At 43.7% G+C, this 21,981-nt stretch overlaps 3 protein-coding genes across 3 annotated transcripts; 1 reads left to right on the top strand and 2 right to left on the bottom strand.

Moving 5' to 3' along the window:
• Positions 1-124: 124 nt before the first annotated feature.
• rpl5a (ribosomal protein L5a) lies at positions 125-3,199 on the bottom strand. Its single transcript, XM_068737737.1, has 8 exons — positions 3,121-3,199; positions 2,700-2,769; positions 2,481-2,596; positions 2,258-2,392; positions 1,852-2,054; positions 1,155-1,332; positions 537-625; positions 125-285 (listed from the first exon to the last, which is right to left on the bottom strand). Exons 1-8 carry the CDS (start codon positions 3,121-3,123, stop codon positions 183-185), a joined length of 897 nt encoding a protein of 298 aa, XP_068593838.1. The 5' UTR covers positions 3,124-3,199; the 3' UTR covers positions 125-182.
• A 6,429-nt stretch (positions 3,200-9,628) lies between these two features.
• gfi1aa (growth factor independent 1A transcription repressor a) lies at positions 9,629-13,542 on the top strand. Its single transcript, XM_068738261.1, has 7 exons — positions 9,629-9,716; positions 10,808-11,001; positions 11,182-11,376; positions 11,946-12,334; positions 12,608-12,745; positions 12,928-13,093; positions 13,224-13,542. The coding sequence occupies exons 2-7, from the start codon at positions 10,890-10,892 to the stop codon at positions 13,400-13,402; spliced, it is 1,179 nt and encodes a 392-aa protein (XP_068594362.1). The 5' UTR covers positions 9,629-9,716; positions 10,808-10,889; the 3' UTR covers positions 13,403-13,542.
• Positions 13,543-14,986: 1,444 nt separating this feature from the next.
• On the bottom strand, positions 14,987-21,965 carry rpap2 (RNA polymerase II associated protein 2). Its single transcript, XM_068701410.1, has 12 exons — positions 21,884-21,965; positions 21,603-21,651; positions 21,298-21,412; positions 20,920-21,018; positions 20,773-20,838; positions 20,595-20,683; positions 20,471-20,506; positions 19,254-20,364; positions 18,928-19,034; positions 18,674-18,754; positions 17,621-17,689; positions 14,987-15,283 (listed from the first exon to the last, which is right to left on the bottom strand). The coding sequence occupies exons 1-12, from the start codon at positions 21,936-21,938 to the stop codon at positions 15,139-15,141; spliced, it is 2,022 nt and encodes a 673-aa protein (XP_068557511.1). The 5' UTR covers positions 21,939-21,965; the 3' UTR covers positions 14,987-15,138.
• Between the last annotated feature and the right edge of the window lie 16 nt (positions 21,966-21,981).

Below are 21,981 nucleotides of genomic sequence, written 5' to 3'. Positions count from 1 at the left end.
AACGTGAATATTAGTCATGGGGGAAATTTAAACAAAAAGCAAACATGCAGATAAGCTTTAAATAACTACATGCAACCACTCAACACACAAAACTCTTTAAAAAAAATTGACAAGAGACAAAAACTTGAGTTTGAAATAGATGTATTTGTCTGTGATGTGTGTGTGTGGTCGCAGCAGAGCCCCTAACCCTCCCCCGCCTCTTGTTCTTGCGCTCGTAAGAAGCTGGCTTTCTTCTGGGCGACGCGGTCCTTCCTCTGTGCCAGAGACAACTTGGCGCGATTCCACCTGCCCGGAAAGAGAAAACGCACAAAAACAACAGCTCCATTAACATTCAGCACAGCAGCAGGAGAGGTCTGTCCGCTCAGCACCGGGAGCTGCACCAAGTGCTGATATTCGACACTTTAAAATCCCGTTATTTCCCAGGGTATCTATAATGCGACGCGGGTGTTTTACGGGGTTACGTCGTCGCAACTTCGCACTCAAGTTGCAGCGTCGCTGATTCTTGAAAAAGGCAAATGGAGGACATAAGAACCCACCTCTTCTTCTTGACGTCTTTCGTGGGTTTCTTTACGTGGGCGGGGCTCGCTCTGATGCCGGCGTGTGCTTTTTTGTACATTTCTTCGACCTGATAGACAAAAAAAAAAACACACACACACACAACCCACGTGTTTAATGCAGCGCATCTACGGCATTTCATCGCGCCCAACGGGTTCGTCTCGCTTCTCTCAGCCCCGTCTTGAAAGGACAGTAAGCATCAGCCAATGCAAATGAAGGACCAACTACATTTTGCTCAGCGAACTTTGTATCATCATCAAGAAGCAGAGAACCCGGCAAAACGCTGGTCATCGAATATTTGACAAACAAATCCAGGAACAACAATTGTGATCAGATATGGCCCGGGCAACATTCTACAGTATTAAAAACATACACAATACTGCTCTCTGGTGGACAAATGGTGTAATGGATGCAGTGGTTCTACTCAACTTCAAACTTATAATTTATCAAGCTAGAAAATAGGAGGCGTCTCACAGGATGGATGGACGAACTTCAGCGCAGCGATTTCATTTACGATATTGGCCCCGACATAAATTAAAGAGAATTTCATATGACGCTATATTGCGGTCTACGTTGTGAGCGAGGAGCCTCCGTCTTACCGAGTCCGGCGTCACTCCGTTCTTGATGAAGCGAGAGAACTGTTTCTTGTAGGCGTCCTCGTCCTCCTCCATCAGGTACGCCATGTAGTCGGCTACGTTCATGCCCATGATGTGTTTCCGGTGCACGTCCGCGTTGAATTCTTTGCTCTCCGTGTCGTAGCCGGGGAAACGTTTTATACTAGACAAAAAAAAAAAAAAAAAAAAAAAAAAAAAGGCAGAGCAGAGATACCATCAGGTTTGGTGACAGAGAGACAATGCAGCGTTTTGTTTTTTATAAACCATAACCATTTCTTATGAATGTTTTTTTTACTTCCTGGTTTCTTTTAATTATGTTCCTCCTACAAACAGGCACACTGTGATACAATGAGATGACAGACGCTCGTCTTCGGTTCGTCTCGCTTCTCTCAGCCCCGTCTTGAAAGGACAGTAAGCATCAGCTAATGCAAATGAAGGACCAACTACATTTTGCTCAGCGAACTTTGTCTCATCATCAAGAAGCAGAGAAGAACCAATAACCAGGACCGGCTTTACGGAAAAAGACAAAAATAAAAAAAAACGCACATCCTCTTTCTCAAAGTGATACTTAAGTTAACTTGCCTCACTTGAAACCGCGCCACGAGAGCAGAGGCGGCGTTGCAAAACACGTACGTCATGACCTATAATTAATAACTGGTGGTGTTCAGCTCATCCTACTGACCTGTGGGGAATGGCCAGCCCTCCATCTACTGCCCCCTTCAGCGCCCCGAACACCTTGTTCCCTGTAGTGGTTCTGGCGAGGCCCGCGTCCAAGTAACAGGTGAAGGCGCCCGGCTGTCCGTCGACGCTCTCTACGTTGAACTCATCTCCCGTCACCTCCACCTGGCCCTCGTACACCTGGTCCATGCCGAACTTGTGCAGCAGCTAAGAAGAGGGAGAGGAGGCGAGAAAACACGTTTAAAAAAAAAAAAAAAAAAAAAACACGCTACGATCACACTTTTTTGAAATATGACACAATAAATCTGAACTTTGAAATTGCTGTGTGAGCACAAATCTCACCATCCTATTCATGTGCTGACATCAGCAGCTTTCTGTGTGCGTGTGCGTGTGTGTGCGCGCACTCTTACCCGGCGAGCCAGCAGCAGCCCGGTGCAGTAGGCCGCAGCGTAGTTCGTCAGACCCACTGTGATGCCGTATTTGGCCAGCTCGTGAGAGTAAGAAGCACACACGATCTGGTCTCCTTCAATCTTTGCATAGGCAATCTGCACGAGACCCGACACATCGAGTTAGTCACGTCATATTTAATTAGGAGACCACGTGAGTTTTCAGCCAGTCTCTCGAGTCACTGACCTGGCAGCAAATGTCCCTGTTGGAGAACCGGACGATCATTCGGTACTTGGGCGTGTTGTACTTGTTTTTGTCCTGCACAACCAGGCGCTTCCGGGCAAAGAAGTCAGTCTTCCCCTCTGTAGGAATTACGAAGAGCCAATGATTACCGTTAGGATGAATTAAAAACACGAGCATGGCTTCATGGTCACAATCAGGGCAGTGAAGACAACACGGTCTTACCTCTTCTTCTCCTGAATTTGACTTCATATCTCTTGAAGTAGGCCTTGTTCTTCACCACTTTGACGAAACCCTGAGAGGAAAAAGTAGAGTCAAGATGGTACCGCGCAAACTATAACCGGAAAAAAAAAAGTAGCATGCGAACGAAAACAAATGCTAACACGTTTAAGCGTCACTGTGTCGTTACAACAGTTTATGTTGTGAGCTTGCTGCGAGTGCTCTGCATTGTAAGTCTGAGGTTTCGTCAGCCACGGAGGCGCCACGCTGGAGCATTGCAGCTCACCGGTCGAGTACGACCAAAACAGCCGCGAACATCCACAAACATCTGCCCCCTCACACCGCTGGAAACACCTTTCTACCACCAAACACGTCTCTACACACTATGACTGGCTGCACTGGATGTATATTAAAGATTTTAACTCACCATTTTCGGCCAGATTTCGCTACTCTTCCTGCTTGATTCAGACGGGTCTCTAACGTAGCGGAAGGTTGACTTGGCAACGTATCTTCAGTAGGAGGTCTCGTGAGCAGACAGCGCCCCCTGCTGCCCCGGAAGACAACACGCAGGAGCCGACAGGGGGCAGCAGCGACACACAGACACAGACACACGCACACACACGCACACAGCAGGGTTCACTCTTCAACTACAGTGATTTAGTGATTATCAAGTTATGATAATATTATACAATATAATGCACATTGTTGTGTAACTTATTGAAATGTTAATTGTAAAAAAATGTGTCAGGAATCTTTCAAAGAGAGAAAATGTGTATTTCTAGAGCTGAATTCCCTGTCAGGCTAATATGTTAAACCAGTTTTTATTAAGTCTTTAATGCTAATATGATGCTAATAAACTTATATATAGCACATTTTATACAAGAAATGCCGCCGAAAGTGTTTTACAAAACAGATAAGAGCGGACAATTTAATAACAGATCATATTTAAATACATTTGATAGATGTAAAATAGTTAAAATAAAGTAACTTCCACGAGCATCGTCTCAACCAGTTTTGGGCGAGTTCATGAATGCATGAATAATGAATGAATAATTAAAATGAATTAATGTGAAAGCTAATGCAGGGCCTTTAAATCAGAATACATTAGATTCGAATAAATGGTTTGATTGAAAAATGTCCAATTCTAAACATGTCCCCTGATTGCACTCAGCGATGATGAGGCCAATTTGCTTGCAGACAACTTGACACTGTGCAGGACAGATCTGCTGATGTATCATCCATCCGTGTTGTGAAATCATCATGATGATTTGGGCCGGAAAGGTCTAAGTGATGAAATCGCTGAAGCTTGGGTGGATATTAAATTCAGAGGTCACAATCTTTGACTCTTGAATCAGAATCTGAGGCAGATTTTTGTCTGAGCTAGCCGCCCACCTATATGCAAGATATAAGTCCTCCTGGACATGAGTGCTTGATTCATCAGTACTTACGAATGTTATTCTCCCACTTTGTCCTCATGTTCGTTGGGGTCAAAGGCTGCACAGCTTTCCTCCAAAAAAAACCATACAAATTAAGATTGTATTTGTTGAATTGAAGGAAGGACTACTATACGCCTCATTAGTGTTTAGCAGACACTTGAATTCCAAAACGTATGGAAAGAAAATATAGTTTAAGTGATAATAATAATAAAAGTACTGATAATTTGGAATCAATTAGGGAATTGCCTTTTCAGTATTACAAATTAGATACGACCATTACGTTTCTTCTTCTTTTTCTTCTAAAATTCTTCAGCTATTGTTTCAACATGCGGTCACACACATCTATACTTCTATATGATATTAGCACAACCTGGACGACTGCCATGACGTCACACCAGTATGATTTATACGCTGACGGCACATCCCAGCTGAGCTGACATTCAGCAGCAGTTAGTAAGAGTGACATGAGTAATAAAAACAGTAAAAGCAAGATGTGTCGCGCACCGTTGATCCACCTATTTCCAAACACCAGACTGGGGTTGCTGCTGATCCACCCATTGAACTCCGCCGTGATTAATATGAGCGATGAGCGTCATGCTGTTGGTGTCATTCAAAGGTTCATGGACATGGACCGGAATGTACAGATACCGGGAACAGACTTAACACCTGACACCAGGAGCAACATGAATCTAAATAAAAGCAAAGCATTCTGGATTTTCTGCCTTGTTCATTTCTGCTGTGAAATAAATATATATTAGGCTACATCTCTGTTATTTTCTGGTCTTGCTGTGTCATTATCTGAGCATGTTTTGTTTTCAGGAAAGTACTACATGAATACAGTTAATAAGATACTCTTTGTTAATACAGTAGTAAATAACTTGGTGTAATTTGAATTTAAACATTGGTGGAGAAGTATTGAGATCGTTAACTAAGAGCAAGAGTTTGACATTTTGACATATATGCTTATTTCTTGGTTAGCTTAGTTTAGCACAATGGCTAAACTAAGCTAACCAGGTGCTAGCTTAATATTTACCTTACACACATAAGAGAGTGTTATCAATCTTGCAGCTAAATCTTGAGGCAGGAAAGGAAATAAAAGTGCTTCTCAACATGTCAACATGTCCTTTTCTAATAGTGGAGAAGCAAAGCTTTGGACAGAGCCCGGCTAAACTGTTCCCAACTGTTTCAAATCTTTATGCTAAGCTAGGCTAACTGGCTGCTGGATGCAGCTTCCTATTTAACAGACATTATAGTGGTATCAATCTTTTCATCTAACTCTCATAAATGTATTTTAAAGTTGCATCAATAGAACCAACTGAGCAGTAGATTAAATTTCATTGACACGCTACAGTTCACTGTCTTAAGTCATATAAAATGGGTCAACTGTCCATTTGACCCGTTTTGAAACCCTTAAACAACTACTGTCAAATGATGAACCAATGCGAGTCTATCTGTTGCCTCTATCGACAACTACTGAAAAAAAGGAACCAGGATCTTCTGCTTTTCCGTTCGAGCAGAGCTAGATAATATCCCACACCGTCACTCTCGGCGCAGATGTTCTCAGCGTTAGATAAGAAATGTCAAAGTCACTCTTGTGGACAGCTTTCTTGTAGCCGCTCAAGCTCTGTTTCTGCAGAACTGATTTCACAATGAAGAGAAGAAACTGTCCAGTCATCCGTCTGCAGCAGCGATCAGCGGTTAATAACAAAAGATTCACACTGAGGGCAGTGGGTGTGGTGGGCGTACATCAGCGTAATACCGGTAGAACATTTGTCCACTTTGAATGGTCATTCCACCGACTCTCAATTTGTTTTTCTCATCCTACATTTTAGCATCTTGCTTTCTGCCTCCCGTACTGATGTAATGTGAACAAGGGGGGATCCGTCGGTCCTTGGTTTGTCATCATCCTAAAAAGACTGGAAACAATAGGACGACTTGGACGTTACAGCGGACTAGAAATGACTCGCAGAAAGTCACACGTCAACAAATGTGTTAACAGGCTTTCCTGCCTCTTCCTCACAGCTGATTGCTTTTATTTTCATGTGCATGTTGAGACATTGTAAAGATCATGCAGCCATTGTCCCCGAAGTCCATACCGGTAAAGACAAACAGGTCTAATTTCATCTGCAAGCATACCTCATTAACCTGCTCCACGGCTTTCAGCGTTTCAATGATAAGGATAGACAACACCGTTAAAGTTCTTTGTGCTGGACCACATACTGCGGCACACACTGCAAAAACCAAATCAGTTCTGCTTAAATTAAAATGAGTTCTGCTAACTTAACAGTTGATAGAATATCTCAGGAACAGCAGAGATGGTGCGAGATATAGATTCCGTGTAAAGGCCAAGCCTTTTTTTCACGACATGCAAAAAATAGATAAGAGCGGCGTTTTCTGTGTGAAAACACATCCAAAACACAGACCACAGACTTAAGAGAATCAGCAAAAAGAAACTAACACTTGTGATAGTGCAGAAATGGTGCAGAAATTGGGTTCAAGGTGTGAAAAAAACATTATATAATAGCCAAGATTAGGTACATATCTCCAGCTGAAACTATAAGAAGTTATTAAAACGTCCAACACGGCACAACAACACATAAATGCTGAGACACACACATGAACTGGCTGTTGAACTCTGACCTTTCAAACGGCCGCTTCACTCACCCCCCCCCACCCCAACAGAGACACAATGACCAGGAAACACCAATCAGGTTTCTTCACATCCACACACCAACGTCCCCCCCGATGAGGTTCTTATTATTTGAGAGGGAAATTTACAACCAGAAACGGTCTGGTTGCAAACAAGGGGAGCTGCTGATCACAGTGATGGATGAGGAAGGTGATTTATGGAGTGTTTACAGCATAAATCCAAGCATCTGTTTAGTGTAACGTGAGAGTTTCTTTTCACTGCTTCTTCCGGGTGTTTTTTTTTTTTTTTTTAATCACACTTTCAAGATTTCTTTTCTTAGATATTGTAGCCATGCTGAACTCTGGGGTAAGGTTTAAGGGTATTTAAGGTACATGGTCGTACAGAGTTATTTAATCCTGACAAGTAAACCATTAACATAAATCAAATAAAAGTAACACAGACGCAAGCTCCCCTACTGCTGCAGGACGAAAAGATTTGATGTGAGAGTCTAGGCGAGAAAAACAAGACATTTGTGGACCTCCTTTGTGAAAGAAGAACTGTCTTGCGGTCAGCAGCGTCCAGTAAATCATTCATTGTGTTCACACTCGGTCCCTATCTGACGGCTGCAGTTGTGGCCAGCTGAGAGCTCATGAGGTTCGGACTGGGCTCGTTTGCAGTTGAACCTGAGGAAAAAGGAGTAAAGTCAGATTGTAGCTGGAGGAAAAGGGGATGGAGATAGTTGAAGAGAGAGAGAGAGGGAGGGGGGGGGGGGGGGGGGGGGGGTTGTAACACTGTGGTTAAGAGTTGTGGAGCCAAAGGAACCTGTGAGGGGATGAGATAGCATGATGTGGTTTTCATTGAGGTGCCACAGCAGAGTGGAGGTGCAGAGGTGAACGCTCAGACTAAACAGAGACATAAACCGGCGAAAGTCAGTTTAGCCACAATAAGCTTTCACGGCATTCAGTATACTGAGTAAAATCTACTTTTTGTTCTTATGCACGATATAAAAGATCACCGGTTTAAATTATTCTCTTAGTCTTGATTAGTAGTAGAAAACTCGACTGAATGTCTTTTTTACACACATTTCTATTTTTATCTACAACAACAAAATCTGTTTTAGTTTCACTTGTCAACAGTCTGACTTTCAGTGGGACTATGTACATTTTGAAGGAAGAAATAACTCTTTATGTCTCCTACAAATTAAAAGTAGAATCCATGAGAGTTAAAATACACTTTTGCTCAATTCAACACGCTCGGAAGTTTTGCTGCTACAACGTAACTTTTGCCTGCTGGGATCGGTTGCTCACAGAGGCCAACGTTAGCTTATGTTAGCAAACTTTAACTTGATATTTGTTGCGTAACTGTCACAGTAGCACAAGCAAAGAAAATGATCAAGTCAGGCAATTAGCTTTTCTTGTTTGCATCATTATCCCCTAATTGTCACACGTAGCCACAGCAGCAGCTGTTCAGCAGATAGTCTGGCTTTAAACTGGATTGCATTGAGTCAAAATCAACACTTTGACAAGCTGCTGTGCACTCTGCTCCTCTTGTCAACATTCACATGCATGTGGTATAAAAGCTGCAGCCTCAGGTATATTAAAAACTGCGAGGAGTCCCCTCAGGGGCCAAAGGTTGAGCTTGAGAAAATAACCTGATGGCTCTAAGCCATTCTCAAAAGTCTTCATTTAACCGCACCTTTGAAAAGGTAGACAAGTGCAGCGAAAAGCAAAGCAAAAATACAAGAAACCCCCTCCTCCTCCTCCTCCGCTCCTCTGGCTGTGATCACTGCGATTGGGCTTCTATTTCAATCACATACTTGATGTAAGTCTACAAGAGCGAGAATCAAGGCCTGGGGGAAGAGGCGATTGGGTGAGGGGGGGTTGGGGGGGTTACAGAGAGACCAGAGGCTGTGGCAACAGCGATAGCGTCTTCTCGACTCTGCATTTGGTTTCCTGTTCTGACTCAGTGTGTTGCTCTGAGTTTGAACATATATTTACCGTCTCCGTGTCTCTTTCACTTTTTGAGAATAATCAGAATGCTGTCAATGTCAATTCTAAACAGGGCTTGTTTATAATAACTGAAAGCACTTTCTTGAATGTGGTTGAATGTATTTGCATGAGATGTCACTGAGCAACCATACGTACAGTAAGCTAGGAAAAGGGTTGTCTGTCCAAAGGCCCGATCAATGCTGCGTTGATGTGCTGCAGAAATAATTTAGTCAAGTCTAAAATCCTGTAAATTCTAACGGGAAAACTGAGAATTAAAAGTTTTAGTTTTGTCTTTGCGTGGGAATGACTTGTTGTGGGAGGAGAAGTGAGAATATGATCTTAAATATTCCAGTGCAGTTCAATGATTTCTCTTTTCGACCATATTCAGCAATGAAACGTTTACAAGTTAAGTGCTGGCCTGATAGGAGTTATCAGACAAATGCCAATCACAGACATGAAATGTGATCAAGTTAAATGAACAAAGAAATGTAACATTTTGTATTCATAATCCTACAAAGGAATAGTCATCTTATATATATATATATATATATATATATATATATATATATATATATATATATATAATAAAAAGCTTGTAATAATGAAAGTAATTCAATTCTAAAAATGAACTTAACTGATTCATTTTTGTACAATGCAAATATCCAAAGATGTACAGTTATGAATCAGTGTTTTTGTTTGACTGTCATGGCTGACTAACATGAAAATTATTTTCTAAAGGAGGGAGGGGAAGAAAGAGAGTGCATGTGTGTGTGTGTGTGTGTGTGTGTGTGTGTGTGTGTGTGTGTGTGTGTGTGTGTGTCTCATGCGGAGCTGAGGGTTTTGTGGTGCGTCTCTCTGCAGCTTGTGACTGATATTTTAACATTCAGACCAAATGCGGAACGAGTGCGGGGCCGTGTGTGGGTCCTCACAGCTGGGATATAACAGCCTATACCTGCAGTGTCAGTGCTGTGTGAGTATGCGACATGTGTTTCAGCTTCATGCCTCCGCTATCTGCTTTGCTTGCAGGTCACTAACTTGTTGCAGCTGCATCAAACAAACTCCGTTCCCACATCGGAGAAGAAGAAAAATAAATCGATACCGCTTTGCTTTGGTCTGACCTTGAAGGGAGCGCAAACCTTCGCTATGATTTGAGCCTGTCAGATTGAAAACGTTTCCCTGTATAGTGGTTCAATTTATATTATTTTCAATATTCCAGTTGGCACTTATGTCTCCTGTATTTCTTTTCAGTGGACAGCCTAATTGAGACTGCGTATTGGACGGAAGGGGGGGTTTTAATGATGTAAAACAATAAGTCAGTGCGGGTAAACTGAAGCAGAGTAACTGTAAAGGGATACTTCGGCTCCCCACCAGCAGGCTGTTGTGCAGAGCGGCCGTGCGCGTCTCATTAACAGGATCACATTACAACCAGTCAAACAAATAGGTCATTATCCATCACAGCCTGCTCTGCCTGCATGGACCCAAACACACGTTTTTATGTCTGATCACATTCAAATGATATCGTTACCAGCCTGTTTATTAATCATCTGGCTTCATGAGACCTCAACTTACCCGTTTTTTATATTATTTTAAATTAATTTCGAGTTTAAATGCAAACCATTGTAAACAGACTAGCAAACGCACACATCAAATATCGGTTTTAATATATCTTAATTCCAAGTGAAACAGCTCTTCCAACTGTGTAAACCGATTGGACATATATAAAAACATTGTGATAGTAGAATCAGTTATTGAATTCAACATAATACATTAAGACAATAAAGATTTAGTCTAAACCAGCAGAAGCCTATAACATCTAAACAACCATGTGAACTTCCTCTTATGTGATTCAGCCTCCGTCACGTGTAACTATACCATTAAAGACACACAATACGACCTCTTCTATCCCATATCTACTGGGATCCTGGGGGGGGGGGGGGGGGGGGGGTAGTCCCGCTGCCCAGTGACACCTGGTAAACGATACGGCCTCTCTGCGCATGCGTAATGGCCTGCCAAAAAAAATCCCGTCTCGCCTGTCAACCAATAGAGTTTCAATCTGTCCAGAGATAAAGTCAGAGCAGCGTGGAGCGGAGAGAAGTGAGGTGGAGGATTTCAGAACTGAGCAGCACCGAAGCACCAGACAGACATGCCGAGGTCTTTCCTAGTGAAGAGCAAACGGGCCCACAGCTACCACCAGCCCCGGTACCTGGACGATGGCTGCAGCAGACTGGACACTATTCTGGCAAACGTGTGCGCAGGTAGGCTTTTCTTGTGCGTAATTACGCACGAAAATTGTTGGATAACTCCAGTAAGAGCGTGAATCCTATCCTATCCCGTCCCATTTTCCCTCATCAAAATTGAATTAGTTTCCCTCTGTCTACAAACAGACACCAGTTGCACATTCGGTCAGTTGAATTGCTCTGTTCTGGTGTCATTAGAGACAAAATCTCTTGAGTCCAACTCGGAGCCGCAAGAGGACGAGAGCGCCGGCGCTGACAGACTGTCCCCCGGTTCCAGGCTGCTGTCCCCGGGGTCGCTCTCCTCCAGCCCCCCGCTGAGCTGCACAGGCAGCGTGTGTGACCGATCCTCCGACTGTGATTTCTGGCGTCCCCCGTCTCCCTCCTCCTCACCAGGTCTGTTTTCACCCAGACTTTATGTTTATTTAAAAGTGTCAGAGGAGTATTATAAGATACAGCAACGCTTTGATTGTTGTGTCTTATGCCTATTTAAATTATGAAGGTGGCATTATTATCAGACCAGTGAGCTTTATTGACATGTTTAGTTGTCAACAGTTGCTATAGATCCATATCAGCTTTGAGTGGGTCAAATATTTTAAACATTCTCAGAACTGTTCTGACCTACAGTATATCCTGTTGTTAGTTTGGATTATAAGGAAGAAGAACAAAGATGGGGCACATTAATAATCTCTATTAGGGGGTCAAATAGTGACACCCAGGAATAGGAAATAATGTTCATTGATATGCCTACTTTTTGATCTTTTGAGTTAATAATTGATTTCATTGAAATCAATTATAATTGCGGGGACTTGAAGGTTTTAATTGTTTTCTTCTTGTCTAAAGTTACTATTACGCATGTCGCTTATCCATTTACGGCTATTTCAAAACGATCACATTTTAAAACACGCTATGAGCTGCACATCAATAAGAACATCCACTCACCATGAATACAAATCGACTTCCAGATTCAGAGAAAGCGGAGGACGGCCACCACTTCAACATGCCGATATTTCCTTACTCCTGGGCGGCGTCCTCCGGCTCTGAGCTAAGGCATCTGGATCAGGGGCCATATCACCGCCAACTCCAGGGCCACAGGGAGCCGCACTCACCCGTCAGCATGTACGCTGCAGAGGACAGCGGCGCCGAGCCGCAATACGCACAGAGGGGCCCGGTGGCCGGATGCTACCAGGACTTTTCTTCAACGGCCCACCAAATCTGCAGGATGCGGGATGTAGACAAGCTGTATGTGGATGTAAAGCAGAAGTCGCGCGCTGCTGAGATCAAATCTGAAAATGATTTAATTTGCTCTAACATCGAGTCAAGTGGATCCTACAAGTGCATTACATGTTGTAAGGTACGTTTACAATGTTTACTGAAGCGTGACATGCTCGAAACCATGATATTCCTATTGTTTTGATTTTTTGTTTGAGTTTGCTGAGATGTTACGAATGATCGTAGTGATGTTTTCTGGTGATCAGGGTATATATATGACATTATGTCCAATGAGCTAAAAATTCACTTAAAAACATAAACGGTGTGAACAGCAATGAGATCAGTAGTAGGCCTCTATATTTTCCCATTTTAGTTTGGCATCGAGGTTAAAAACGTGTTTCTATTTTTTCCATAGGTGTTCTCCACGCCTCACGGTTTGGAGGTTCACGTGCGGCGGTCGCACAGCGGGACGCGGCCGTTTGAGTGTGGGATTTGCGGGAAAACCTTCGGACACGCAGTGAGCCTGGATCAGCACAGAGCGGTTCACTCGCAGGTAGGCCTCTCACTGGAAATAGACATATTGCAACAGTTATTAGGCCCACATCCTGGACGCAAAGGCCCCGGTTCGCAGATAATGCTATATTTGCCACCACAACGTCCCAACCCAGTTACTGTTATCCTGCACTTGAAGCCAATGTTAAGACCTTCCACAGTGACATTTTACATGCTTTACAGGAAAGGAGCTTCAGCTGTAAAATCTGCGGCAAAAGCTTCAAGCGCTCCTCCACGCTGTCCACGCACCTGCTCATCCACTCGGACACGCGCCCCTATCCGTGCCAGTACTGCGGGAAGAGGTTCCACCAAAAGTCAGACATGAAAAAACACACTTTCATCCACACTGGTGAGACACTGCGCGAACTAAAAAGTCGTCGATAAATGCAAAACAAAAACGAGTCATTGTTAAACGCCTCATCGTGCGTAATGCGTAAAAATGCCACTGACATATTGTGTTTATCTCGTTACCGCTGCAGGTGAGAAGCCGCACAAGTGTCAGGTGTGCGGGAAGGCCTTCAGTCAGAGCTCCAACCTCATCACGCACAGCAGGAAACACACAGGCTTCAAGCCCTTCGGCTGCGACCTCTGCGGGAAAGGTTTCCAGAGGAAGGTGGACCTGAGGAGACACAAGGAGACGCAGCACGGACTCAAATGAGCAGACTTCGATGCTTTAGCATGAAATCTTGCACTTTTATTGTACTCATATTCATATGCTCGTGTTTTATTTTGTTCTATTGTTTGTTGCATTGGCCTACTTTTCCCCTTATTGTTGAATGTTAATTATTTAGCCTGAGATATTTTGGGTGATTTTATGGAAATAAAAAGTTTATTTATCAATTGTGGTTTTACATTTTTATTAAAAAATGAAAGCAAAGCCTTTTGACTGTTAACATCGATTTCAGAAATTGAATGTTTATTAATAATTTCTAAAATGAATGATCACTTTTAAATGACTAAATTCAAGAAATGCTCCCTCTCCTTTCAATTTAGTCAGTTAGATAATATTCAGGGATTTACACATTAACTTTTGGAGCCCAGTTGTTTTCAGTTGACAAGCCTTCAACTTCAGTCTCTCAACATTTCATCATTTATTTTTCTAAATTATAAGAAAACATTTCTCATAATTTACAATATTTTTTTTTTTTTAGGTTTTAATCCACAATATCACATTCAAAAACATTTAAAAAAAAAAAAAAAGCATTCTCTGTCTCAGTCCACTGATTGATACGTTGTGAGAAAAGAGAAGCTGTGTTCAGCCGTGCAGGCCATCAATCACGTCCCCAATCTGCGTGTCAAAGTTATATCTCCAATATTAAATAGAAAAAAACGTTTTGCTGCGTGCGCCACCTGGTCAAAACCAAATATTTTCCAGACACACGCATTGTTAACATACCCATATAACAAATTACCTTATGGTGTCATAAACCTCCATGTGAAGGGAGTCTGTAGAAATAGCATCACTTTTATTACAGCAGCTACTCCAGAACAGCAATATAACCGCGTGTCCACATGGCGCGTTCACTGGGAAAAGCTGGGTGTGATTTATTTGGCCCTGCAGAGGTTAAACATCCACCGCTCTAAAACTTCAAGGATCTGATTTGCACACATCTCACCACAGATTGTGTACATATGCTGTACAATAATGCTGCGACACAGACCAGCGGGGGAGGAAGAAGACATGATTCTTTACTCAAGAAAATGTACTTTAAGTATTAAAAGTAAAAGGTACTCAATGTAAAAAATGTTTGTCATTAGATTATTACTCATGCATTCATATAAAAGCAGGATTTTCAGGACCTCAACATTATAAGAAGGGAATTAAAATGCTTAAAAGGAAAAGCAGCAATTTCTCACATTTCAGAAGCTGAAACCATGACGTTTTGCATTTAAACAATTAACTTTGTCAATCATTTATTCGACTAATCGTTTCAGCTGATACTGATGGGTAGTTTCACTTATAACAACAATATTTTATTTCATTGTTTTGTGTGCAAAACATTTAATTTGAAAAGGAACTAGGAACTTAAACTGTGAACTAATTGTAGTGAAGTAAATAGTGCAATATTTCCCTCTGGGTTGTTGTGAAGTAGAAGTAGAAAATGGCATGAGAAGCAAGTACCTCACATTTGTACTTGAGTACAATACTCGAGTAAAGTACTTTGTTACGCTCCCCTACTGCTGCTGCAGACTCCACTCCTGTATGATATACGATAATAAGACATGAGCTTTTGTTTCAAAAGTTATTACAAACAACTTTATTTGTGGAAAAAACAAACATTATAGAAAATGTTGGATGTTGAATGTTTCACTCAGTCAGTGATCTTGAGCGTATATTTATTATTCATATGTCCATGTCCGTCTGTGTGTGTGTGTGTGTGTGTTGTGTGTGTGTCAGTGTGCCGTGGTCTTAAACATCTGGACGACGTTCAGCAGGTCCTGCTTCTGCAGACCGAGCTCCTCCATCAGTGTGTTCAAATACTCGGCCGATGTCGGCGTCTCCACGGCGTCTCGCACCACCGGAGACACCTGCGACAACCTGAACCACAAAACACACACGATCACACGCTGACCGCAGCCTTTGACACACTCCTGTTCCACACACAAAAAATGGAACATTGATAACATGAATAATTACATTTTTTTTTTTTTTAAGGACACGTTTCCACAGGGATCATAAAGAGCGTCCTGAAAGTGACAGCTAGAAAAACATAAAGTTATTATCAAGCTGTTAAGTTTAAGATGTTAATTCTGTCACAGGATCCACTTAACTAAGGTATTAAGTGCTGACCGGGGTTCAATGTTGTTCTATAAAGGAGTCACATGGATAATATCCAGGTTTTACATGTGCAACTCATGACGGAGATACTCCAAAAACCCGATCAAAACCAGGATACTTGTCACTCCAAGTGTTTGCAACCTTCCACCTGATCTCCGTCACCTCTCTAACCCCCGTCCGTCCCTCCCCCTCTACCTGTCCCGTCTCCCCGTGTGGAGGTGCACTGCTGGTAAATCTCCGGTTCACCCCAGGGTCTAGTGTTGCAGGAGGAGGGGGGGTGGGTGGGGGTGGGGGGGCATCCATTATTCAGCCGGCCTGATGAACAATAGCAGCCAGACTAGCTCCACAGCTGCCACGCAGCAGACAGATAAGGCAGCGTAAGAAATTATTCATGATGGAGGAATGGAAGGAATGGAGAAGCTTGAAGGTGAAGTTGGAACTAATGAAATCATAGAGTAGCAGTGGGACGTGATGCGACTGAATGTTTCTGGGAGGGGTAGCTTATCAAAGACGGGTCAAAATAAAAAAGGTCAACTCAGGAGATGATGAGGCACCTTGTGGCTTGTCCAGCAACCATTCACACCATCTAAACCAGTATTAAATACAGGTTATTAAGCAGTACATCAGTGGTTTTAAACATTTAAAAAAAAAAAAAAAAATCACATGACACCTTCAAATCAGGTCAAAGCCAGAGTGCACAGATAACTAATCCCGTCTCCTTTTCCCCCTGACATTGGTAAAAAAAAAATAGATTTTTAAAAAGAACATAATTCATCTAGAAAATTCCAGTTTGTCCACAGATCAAATCCTAGTGTCTCACCTTTCACAACTTAACCGCTTCTATGTGATGCGTTAAAGGAAAGAGTTTGCAGTCCCAAGGCTCCCTTCAGTGCAGAGTGATAGAGTTGCGTTACCTTCTACCCGTCTGGCTGCACAACACTTACTTTGTTAAGTTCCAGAGAGCTCACGATGCAAAGTTGTGGTATTGATGCAAACTGACCGTATGGCCACTGAGGAGTCATAAATCAGAGTGAGCCCAGCATCAGGTGAAAGTTTTCTTATTTTGCTTGGATGTATACAGAGGAACTGTGTGTGTGTGTGTGTGTGTGTGTGTGTGTGTGTGTGTGTGTGTGTTTAACTACAGGGCTGCTTGTGTGTGTCTCCTATCCTAGATCACGGATCTGGAGAGGGGCAATCAGGAGGAGATAAGGCCATGAGGCGTCCGTGTGTACTTAGGCGGGAGCAGCACGGAACTGTCCCTGAACTGCCAGCAACACACACACACACACACACACACACACACACACACACACACACACACACACACACACACACACACACACACACACACACACACAGACACAGACACAGACACAGACACAGACACAGACACAGACACACACACACACGTGTCCACCATATGGCATGGGATACAACAATGCCACACCATAGAGCACATTGTCAAAAGCACCATGAAGCGTTTTGAACCGTGAAGTGAAGTCACAGTTTACTTATTTTCCTCTTTGAATGAAGAACAGAAGCAGAAGTCGTTGCTTTGATTTCAGCATCAATCTGTCAATACAAAAGTACATTGTAGCACAACGCTAATCGTGTCAGCTTGAGTTCCAGTATGTGGATCGTCTTGCTTCTTTAAAAGTGAAAAGAAAAACACATATTGCATAGATATTCGACTGCTCTTCGTGTCACGTAGCTTGTTCTTTAGAAGATACAATTTCTGTAAAAACACACACTTTGTTCACATGCTCGCACACACACAGAGGCACCCACACCCAGGCAGTGAAGAACAGTGGTTTTGGAGTTTGCTGACTGGGTGTGTTTTCTGGGAGACGGCGGCACCTTGATTTCCTCCTCATGTATTTTATTGTCTCTTCCTCACAACTAACCAGCAGACTGTCCAGCTGTCATGGAGCATCCTCTTCAGATTAAAAGGAACTCACTCGCACACACACACACACACACACACACACACACACACACACACACACACACACACACACACACACACACACACACACACACACACACAGACACAGACAGACAGACAGACAGACAGACAGACACGCGCTGTGAACTTACAGATGGAGAAGCACCACGGCTAAGAGGGTCCACTCTGGAGTTTTGTGGATGATGTTTGTGTTGGTGAACCTGTGGTGTTAAGAAGAAAAACAGGACAGTCACAACTGAAAGATTACGTCAGCTAAGGGCATTTGTCTATGTGTTGCAGATCTATCGAAACACAGAACATACGCACAGCTCTAGGTAGGGGCAACCTTGTCCAAAAGGCAGCTGTCAGAAATCACAAGATTCCGACGATAAGTAAACTAGAGAAACAGAATGAGCACGAGGCCGGACCGACCAGCACAAACGCCGCCCGCAATAGTGTGCTGATGTATGTTCCCGAGACAGCGCTGTGTGTATTCTTTGGCTTCAGCCTCTTGTCAAGCGGGGGCCTCCGACTGCAAGAAAAGAGAATTCCTGGAAGCAGGACTCTGGAGGTGTTACTCACTACACAGTGATTTAATAGACCTCCTGTTGACAACAGCCCCACCAGCCAATAGGAACCCAGAGTGCTTCTATGGCAGGAAATGTTCAACTCGGGTTCAAGTCTGAAAGATTTCTTAATAAACCGCTATACTGACTTCTGCTGGGGAAGTAAAAAAAATACTTATTACATTTCTATTATGTAACAAATGCAATTACAAAAGGCGTGTTGATCTCCCTGTTTAAGTGGGACAATTGCTCTTAAAAAGGCACTTTTCATTGAAGGCATTTCAACGTGTAAATAATAAAATGAACGATTTGTTTAGCTTCATGTTCATAACTTCAGCTGTGCTTGTTCTGCTCTAACGTGTCAAGATGTCTGCTGTGAAGAGAAGTCTGTAGACGGTCGATGAAACTCTTCGCCGTCATGTTTCATGTCTTCCAGTAGGAGGAACCAGAGTTCCTTATCAAATCTACCAACAGTGTTGTGGATTTTAAAGAGTCAGGTAGAGATGATTTTGGGGTGAACTGTCCCTGTCAATGAAATCAATGTGTTAACAACGAGTTCTAGTCTCTCTTAGGATGTCACAGCAATCTCAGGAAGACGAGAGGTCGAGCGGAGTGTGTATCTGTGTGAGCTGCACTGACCTGAATGTCCTGACCAGGTCGTTCAGGTCGGTGGAGAAGTCACTGACGGTGAGACGCAGAGGACCCACAATGTTTCTGAGACTGCAGCACAACGCGGAGACGAAAAGATGAGCGACAAAGAGAGACAAATACAACCGATAATTGGACATTCTTAACTTGAGCTTGTAAAGCCAGACGGCTTTTCATCAGATACAATCAACACTGAATCAGTCAAACTCATCTTTAAATGAACGTGAATGTAATAATAAACACACCAGCCGGTGAGCTTCTCCACGGTGATTCGTTTCTGGATGAGATGCTGAGCGTGAGAGTCAACAAGCGGCAGAGCCGGGTCCTTTGTGCTCCGGTCCTGGACTGTCCCCTGGTGAGGGAACAAACGAGATGTATTTCACCTCAGTTCTCTCTCTCTCACTCTCTCTCACTCTCTCTCTCTCACACACTCTCACACACACACACACACACACACACACACACACACACACACACACACACACACACACACACACACACACACACACACTCTACTGATTCTTACAACCAGGCCCTTGATTGACACGCATCCTCTTTTCCCTTCACTCACCTTGCTTCCATGCGGCTCCTCCTCCTCCTCCACCTCCTCAGGTAGAATACAGGTCCCCTTATAAAACTCCCTGACTCGTAGCTCCAGCTGCTGGGTCTCTTGCTGCAGCACATGGTAGTCTGGAGCTGCGGCAGACGGCCTCTTCTCGGCACCGACCCCCTCCGCATCGTCATCGGTCGCCTCATCCTCGAGGTCGTCTTCATCCAGCTCCTCCTCCTCCTCCTCTTTAACATGCGTAAAAGGCGAGCGTAGCGAATGGTCCGCCCCGTACAGGAACTTCAGGGTCTCGTCTGTGCTCCACTCCTTCAACGTTCTTCTCAGGCACTCGAGGAGATTCAGCCGGATGGAGTCGGGTCCGGCTGCAGCAGTGTGGTTCTTGAGGAGTTCTCGTAGGCCTGCTGCCCCCCTCCTGCTCATACCCACCTGGGTGATGTTGAGGCCCGGCAGGCTGGTCAATGCCGCGTCGTGGCCGTCTTGATTCGCGTTGATCAGAGCTGAAGAAGGGAGAGTTTTGCTTTCTGGGTCTTCACACGGTGGAGAAGTGAGTAGATTTGTGTGTTCTGTTCGTTTGGCTGATAAGTCGACAGGCGGGGGAGCAGTGTGACCGACCGTCTCAGATAAATTGTACAAATTCAGCTTAGCTGTAGCCTCTTCCACACCGAGTTCGTCAGGCAGGTCTCTCTCCTCCGGCACCTGCTCTCCATTACGTGTCTCTGTGTTCGATGAGTGCAGCTGTTTTTCAGCATCAACTCGTCGATTCTCATCTCTCATTTTTCCCTCCCCGTCCGCTCCCCGACCCTCGATCTCCTTCTCATCGCCATCCTTCCTCTGTTTATTTCGCCTCCCCGTCTTCCCGCGATCGGTTTTCTCGTCGTCATCTGTCCGTTTAGGCAGGTCGCCCCAGTGCACCCTGGGTCCCCGCCGCGGGGAAACCACGCTGGAGACAAAGTCCCGCTCCTGGTCAACGTCGCTGCTATCACTGTGGCCGTCTGCAGCAGAACCCAGCAGAGAGCCGTGAGGGTCCACGGGTTGAGCGGCAGGAGGAGGGTTCTCCACGTCCTCCTCTTGGAGACCCCTCTCCAACAGCATCACAACCTCACCAGAACTCCCGCTGGACACACACGGAACATTTAGAACATCAAACATAGTAAGAAGTATCCATTAGTTAGTTGAATCAGCTCTGATATGTTAGTATTTACACTTCAGCGAATACATACCCATCTCCTTTCTTCATCAATGTAATTTCTGGAGGACTGTCAGTGAGACAGAAAGTAAACATGCAGTTTTAATACGTAGAAGATTATGATATTTATTGATCAGTTCATAGTACAACACACATACCTCTCATGCAGCCTGAGCCAAAGAGGTGTAGTCGAGATTTGTAGCTCAAACTCTTTGGAGGCTTTGTAGCAGAAGTTACTACAAAAACACTTTTTCCACAAGAGAGATACGCAGACATGTTACCGTTTAATCTAATATAAATTGCATATAATAATAATCCACACGTTGCACTACTTACCTTGCGCTCCGTGATGTCGTACACCTTGTTGGTCTTAGTGGAAATTTTATACTTTTGAGTTGTGATCTGTAACGTGAACAGCAGCACTGAGTCAGATTAGAAGCGTTAGACACAAGGAATACAGTGACATCCAGAAAAGGCTCTTACCTTGCCCAGTTTATTTGAACATAAGGGATAACCACACAGTTTAGCGATGGATCTCTCCTCGATAGCATCTTTGTAATTAGCAGGAGTGATGAACCTTGCCTGTGAAGAAAGGAGACAATAAGTGGAGGAAATAAGATTATTAGGAAAACAAATATTCAGTATTTGACAAGGGGAAATAATTGATAGGCCAACAAGTAAATTATCCGTAATAGGTAAAGTCTGGCTTAAACGAGAAACGACACAGGACCAGGTAGGAGTTACTCTAGAGAGATTTTGTGCCGCGTTTAGCAGATGGTCTCGCTCGTCATGCGAGACATCTGCTGAGCAGTGAGCTGAGGCTTCTGTTGTTCTACAGACGGGGACCCGGAGGATACATACACAGTCAACCAGGAAGTCTTCAGCCACCTGGTCCTCCAGGAGACGCTCCACTACCTTCAAAGCTCTTCTCTCCAGATCAAACTTCTCCCCCAATGTCTCCCTCACGACCTCCCTCCTGACACAAAGATTAAAAAAAAACACACACACACACACACACACACACACACACACACACACACACACATACAATAGAGGAAGTGTTGGTGTTGTTATTTGTTAAACATGTATTATCATCATTTCTATTCCAAGTCGAGTGAGCAGAATATTCTAGAACCATGATGGCGTATGATGGAGTGATTTCACACCTTCTCGCTTCTTCTTCTTCAGCGGTCTGTGATTGGACGCGTTTCCCACCTGTCACACAACACAGTAACATTATTCAATATGCTAACAGGGCTGTTCATTGAGTCTCATATACGATTCAGCGCGTCGCTGTGCTGTGAAAACCAGTAAACCAACTTCACAAAACACCTGCGAACGCCGCTGAAACACGTTTTTACTATTTCCTGAAGTCGGTTAAGCTGTAAACATTTCCACCAAGCCTGATATCGATAAGATAGAACATGTTTTTTCATTGTAAACTAACCTCTTTTAGAGGTTTTTCCGGAGCCTCCGCTCCTTCGTCTCCCCTCGGTCTCCATGTTGTTTCTCTAGTCAGCCGTTTCAACTTTGGCCTGTGACGTA

This window comes from Cebidichthys violaceus, unplaced genomic scaffold, assembly GCF_023349555.1.
Source record: "Cebidichthys violaceus isolate CVI_PGR_0920_01 unplaced genomic scaffold, fCebVio1.0.p SCAF_8, whole genome shotgun sequence".
Taxonomy (NCBI): Eukaryota; Metazoa; Chordata; class Actinopteri; order Perciformes; family Stichaeidae; genus Cebidichthys; species Cebidichthys violaceus.
The sequence above is the reverse complement of the archived record's forward strand: the minus strand, read 5'-3'. Positions and strand labels throughout refer to the sequence as shown.

Excerpts from the sequence above, each read along its gene's own strand:
- rpap2 (XM_068701410.1), bottom strand. The coding sequence starts at position 21,938 with ATGGAGACCGAGGGGAGACGAAGGAGCGGAGGCTCCGGAAAAACCTCT. Across the intron at positions 19,035-19,253 it reads AGGAGCCGCATGGAAGCAAG|GGGACAGTCCAGGACCGGAG; the intron begins GTGAGTGAAGGG and ends TTCCCTCACCAG. Across the intron at positions 17,690-18,673 it reads GACCTGGTCAGGACATTCAG|GTTCACCAACACAAACATCA; the intron begins GTCAGTGCAGCT and ends TTAACACCACAG.
- gfi1aa (XM_068738261.1), top strand. The coding sequence starts at position 10,890 with ATGCCGAGGTCTTTCCTAGTGAAGAGCAAACGGGCCCACAGCTACCAC. Across the intron at positions 12,335-12,607 it reads AGTGCATTACATGTTGTAAG|GTGTTCTCCACGCCTCACGG; the intron begins GTACGTTTACAA and ends TTTTTTCCATAG. Across the intron at positions 12,746-12,927 it reads ACAGAGCGGTTCACTCGCAG|GAAAGGAGCTTCAGCTGTAA; the intron begins GTAGGCCTCTCA and ends CATGCTTTACAG.
- rpl5a (XM_068737737.1), bottom strand. Across the intron at positions 1,333-1,851 it reads GGGCTGGCCATTCCCCACAG|TATAAAACGTTTCCCCGGCT; the intron begins GTCAGTAGGATG and ends TTTTTTGTCTAG. Across the intron at positions 626-1,154 it reads ACGGAGTGACGCCGGACTCG|GTCGAAGAAATGTACAAAAA; the intron begins GTAAGACGGAGG and ends TTTGTCTATCAG.